Here is a 5,419-nt window from a genome sequence, read left to right on the forward strand (position 1 = left end):
GGTACATCTTAGTACTTCCAGGATGTACAGCGAATTTGGATCTATGGGCCTCAATCAAAATGGTCTCCTTAAGTTCAGGGATATCTGCAACAACTAGTCTTCCCATATGGTATAGATACCCTTCACTATTAACTGTCCACCCATCTAGTTGCTCACCATCCTTGATTCGGTTCCAAATTTGTCTTAGTTTTTCATCTTGTCATTGACGTTGCTTAACTGGTTGAAGTAGTACTGGTGTAGCCACTAAGTTAGAGATACAAGCTACTTCTTCCACTTCATAGTATTGCAAGTTATAATCACCCATTGTGATTGTCCTTTTCTAGTCCTCAAGAGCCAAACATGCCAAAGTACTATGAGGCTTTCTACTTAGTGCATCAGCTACTACATTAGCTTTCCCGGGGTGATACTGCAAAGTGAAATCATAGTCTTCCATATACTCAACCCATCTTCTTTGCCTCAAGTTTAAGTCCCTTTAAGTAAAAAGATACTTCTAGCTCTTATGATCTGAGTATAACTCAAACTTTACGCCATATAAATAACATCTCCAAATTTTCAAGACAAAGATTACCGCAACAAGCTCTAGGTCATGCGTAGGGTAATTCTTCTCATGTGGTTTCAATTGTCGAGAAGCATAGGCAACCACCTTGCCGTTTTGCATGAGGACACCTCCTAATCCAGTACCTGAAGCATCAGTGAATACCACATATGGTTCCTCACTATTAGGAACAGTGAGAACAGGCGCCGAAGTTAATCTTTCCTTCAATTCTCTAAAAGCTTCTTCGCAACTATCATCCCACATAAACTTTACTTCTTTTCTTGTTAACTTCGTCAAAGGCATAGCGATTCGTGAGAAATTCTCTACAAAGCGACGGTAGTAGCCTACCAACCCAAGAAAGCTTCGAACTTCAGTGACATTCTTTGGTCTTTCCCACTGTAGAATAGAGTCTATCTTTGCAGGATCAACGGTGATACCATCTTGAGAAATTACATGGCCCAAGAACTTGACTGAAGTCATCCAAAATTCACACTTCTCTTTCTTAGCGTATAATTGATGATCTCTCAATGTCTGTAATACTGTTGTCAAGTGTTCAGCATGATCCTCACGTGTCTTAGAATACACCAAGATGTCATCAATAAATACCACCACAAACTTATCCAAGAAAGGTCTAAAGACTCTATTCATAAGATCCATAAATGCAGCAGGTGCATTCGTTAACCCAAATGGCATTACCAAAAACTCAAAGTGTCCATACCGTGTCCTGAAAGCAGTCTTAGGGATATCTTCTTCCCTAATCCGCAATTGATGGTAGCCTAACCTCAGATCAATCTTTGAAAAGAACTTTGAACCACCAAGTTGATCAAATAGTTCATCAATCCTCGGTAAAGGATATTTGTTTTTAATTTTCATCTGATTCAGCTTTCTATAGTCGACACAAAGTCGAAAAGTCCCATCAGCTTTCTTGGCAAACAAGACTAGAGCTCCCCATGGAGAAGTACTATGTCTGATGTAACCCTTATCCATTAACTCCCCTAATTGTTTTTTAAATTCAACCAACTCTGCAGGTGCCATGCGATAAGGCGCAATAGAAACTGGTTGAGCTCCGGGAATCAAATCAATGCAAAACTCGATCTCCCTATCAAGTGGTAACCCTGGTAAATCCTCTAGAAACACATCCGGAAAACCACTAACCACTGATATCCAAGGGAACTCGTCTAAATTCCTAGACTCATCATCGACCGCAAACAGATTCCCATAACACTCTAAGTTTCTCTTTCAACCTAAACATGCCCTTAAGATAGGATTTTGTCTCACTGCAGTCATGTTGGCTCGATAAACAATAAAATCACCACTAGGGGTTAAAAGAGTCACTCTATTACGTGAACAATCCACAATAGCCTGATATTTAGACAACCAATCCATACCAAGAATTACATTAAATTTCCCCATAGGCAACACTAGTAAGTTTCTAGACAACTTGTGTCCCTCGAACACAATACAAACTGACCTACATATGGTGGATACCTCACCATGTCCCCCCATAGGTACACTCAAATGCAATGCAGGACTAAAAGTTTCCCAACTCAAACCCAACATACTAGCAAACATCAAAGATATAAAGGAATGTGATGCACCAGTATCAAATAACACATGAGCCCAAGAGTGTGAGATAAGAACCATACCATCAACAACTCCCTGGTCAGCACCGCCCTGTACATCATCAACCCCAAGAGCGTAGGCTTGAGTGGATGACTTTGCTTTTGCCTTTCCCCTTCCCTGACTAGGATAGCTTGTACTTGCACCAGACCCTCCACCTTCATTGTACCCTCTTTGACTCCCACTAGGAGCAGGAGTTTGGAAACCTTGTGAGTATCCCATGTTGAACCCTGAACCTTGTGGCCTGAACTGATGTTGATACTGAGACTGCTGGCCCGATTGGGGTGTGGCACCATAGGACGAAGACTGAGACTGGTTTGTCCTGGGCTGTCCATGAAAAGGAGTAGACTCTACATAGCTCCCTATGGGTCCTCCATGAGATGCTTGAAATCTTTGTTGTCGTTGCGGGTAATCTTTCTTCTTATGACCTTGTTGACCACAACTGAAACACCCGTATGGTCCACTATGAGTCTTTCCAGATGAACCACTACTAGTGCTACCCCCACTAAATTGTTGTCCTTGGGACAACTGTCCTTGATTCTTCTTGGTCATCTTTCGGTCATTTCCTCTTCCTCTGCTTGTGTTCTTCTTCTCATTCCCCTCAACATGAGCCTCAGTTCGCAAGGCTGCTGTCACACACTCAGTCAGGTTGTTAAAGGTCAAAGGGGCTATTGGACCACGTATCGCAGGCCTCAAACGACGCATGAACTGTTCAATCACCAAGGGTTGATCAACAACACCAGGATATGCATAAGAGGATAGCTCTACAAACTTCATGTAAAATTCATTCACAGTCATATCCCCTTGTCTTAGACCATCAAATACAACAATAAGAGCCCTCCTGTGAGATGGACTAAAATATTGTTCCCTGAAAATTTCCTCAAATTCTCGCCAAGTCATCCCATCAGTTTCCATTCTCCTGGACAAGGTCTCCCACCAATCTGTTGCACCACCCTCTAACTTGGACACAGCAAAAGTAACTTGATATTCCTCAGGTGTTCCTATTGTGTTGAAATTTTTCTTTATTTGCCTCAACCACCTTTCAGCTACCATGGGATCTTGTCCACCCTCAAACTCAGGCACTTGGATCCGATGAAAGACTTGAAAATGATGACTCTGTCGAGCGGCAGGATCCATCTGTTGAGCGGGAATAGATCTTAAGGCTTCGAGAAGGGCGTTCATAGGGAATTCAGCTTGTGGAGGTTGGACATTAGCTTGAGGGGCGTCTTCTCCAACCGTTCTCCTTGTCTTCTTTCCTTTTGGAGGCATTTTCTTAGGTCTGAGAACCAAAAGCTAATCAGTTAGTGAGGATTGGATGCTAATAATATAAATATGCCTTATACATATAAATACCAAGATATTTATTACTATTATTATTTAAAATAAATCTAAACTATTTGTTGACACACTCCGAGGTAATTAAACTCGGTGCTCTGATACTATTTTTCTGTCACGACCCGAGCCCTAGGTTGTGGTAGATGTGTAATATCCATAACTTGGGTGATCAAAGGTCACACTTTGACCCTTGTAGGAAAATAAAGCTTATAAATGATCCTTTTATTTATATTACAAAATACTAATTTAAAAGATATGGATTAACTCCTATATTAATAAGAAAATATTAGTTATAAAATCAAGATCACTCATCAATATAAAAGAACAGTTTTATCCCCACAGTTATGTAATCACCAAATAGATAGATTTAATCAGTCAATAAAATACCAAAATAATACATAGCATCCATCATTTCTCATTTCTAACTAGTACATAGCTAATTTAAGTCATCCAGACCATCCATTTGTTCTTAAATACAAAATCAGTCTCATTAGAAGGTGAAAGAGTAAAATATGACTAAACTAATAACGACATTCCTTTCCCAACGGTACCATCCTCATCCACTAGCATCAAACTGAGTTCCTGGAATGGGAGAAAATAGGGGGTGAGCTTATAAAGCCCAGTAGGAAAACAACTAATATCAAAGGACCCTTGGTTTAATAAAATTTCTGCATGGTTAGCTTTATAAAAATAAAATGTCTCATCAACAGTATCAATATGTACAAATAATATAGAGAGACCACAAATAATCACAAATCAAATGTCAAATGCATATCACACCGTCCACTAGACCCCTAGCTCTCAATACCAAATCATAGAAAATGACATCCAAAACCGGGTAATCACATCTGATATCCACCATAAATATCGGGGCTCAGATTTAATTCACTCCCTGTACAGATTCTAGGTCTTTCACCTACAGGTGAGTGCACACCTGATCTACCTATGATGACACAGAGACTAGGTCGTGAAACAACAATATGTATCGAACATGATCAACATGGCTCTCGTCAATATAACCAAAGCAGGCAAATAATAAGCATAACAAAAGAACATATTCCTTTTTATTTTCTAGAAAATTCGGCAGCGTAGCAGTTGTATTTTGAATAAATCCAAAAATCATAACCTGCATAAATATTTGCACACAAAAATATATTTGGCACTCAGTGCCCCAGAATAGTCCAGAAAATATGCAGGTTAAGTTTTTAATTTTTTTTTCAAACAATTTTGTAAATCATAAAAATTAGAATATCTCTAATGTTATACAACAAATATAAAAATCAAGTCCAATAATCAAGTTGAGTCCCTACCTCTCCTGAGTTGTTAAATTTTTTTCAAAAGACGATCTTAAGCTCTCAAGTCCCGAGCTCCAATTGTTTAGTCCAAACTTACATATTACTCTCACCTATACCACCAAGTGGTTAAATAATTATCATTATCGCATTCTACATTCAAAACCGAGTCCAACGACATATAATACGACTACATTTAAAATTTGGGGTTCCGAAGCCTCACCTAAGCGGTGCACCTTAACAATCGGTGGCGGTAAAAATTGGTGTACCGGAAATGTCGCTGAAAATAGGAGTAGTATATATCAAAACGACCATCTCGACGAGTAGATCACACACATGCCAACCGTTTGTCAAAACGATACACGATGTCACCGAAAAGTTGCCGGAAAGGGGCGGAGCTACAAAAATGTCACCGGAAAAAGTTGTGAACCGGGAAAAATGGTTTAGTGTAAGTTGTTCTCCTCGACGAGCTGAGCTTAGTGGTGAAGACGATTCGTCAAATGGACGACGGAGGTGACCGGAAAATTCGTTCAAAGTTTGAAATCCCAAACTTTGACTTGCGATCCCGAGTCAACGGCGGCGAGAGGAGCAGCGCCGCTTGGGGGGTGAGGTCGCCGGCACTTGGGCTTTCGATTTG

General features: G+C 40.1%; 1 protein-coding gene across 1 annotated transcript; it reads right to left on the reverse strand.

The window, feature by feature from the left end:
- Positions 1-319: 319 nt before the first annotated feature.
- LOC133035345 (uncharacterized) lies at positions 320-3,424 on the reverse strand. Its single transcript, XM_061111132.1, has 4 exons — positions 2,024-3,424; positions 1,814-1,897; positions 569-1,771; positions 320-406 (listed from the first exon to the last, which is right to left on the reverse strand). Exons 1-4 carry the CDS (start codon positions 3,422-3,424, stop codon positions 320-322), a joined length of 2,775 nt encoding a protein of 924 aa, XP_060967115.1.
- Between the last annotated feature and the right edge of the window lie 1,995 nt (positions 3,425-5,419).

Source organism: Cannabis sativa, chromosome 1 (genome assembly GCF_029168945.1).
Source record: "Cannabis sativa cultivar Pink pepper isolate KNU-18-1 chromosome 1, ASM2916894v1, whole genome shotgun sequence".
Classification (NCBI taxonomy): Eukaryota; Viridiplantae; Streptophyta; class Magnoliopsida; order Rosales; family Cannabaceae; genus Cannabis; species Cannabis sativa.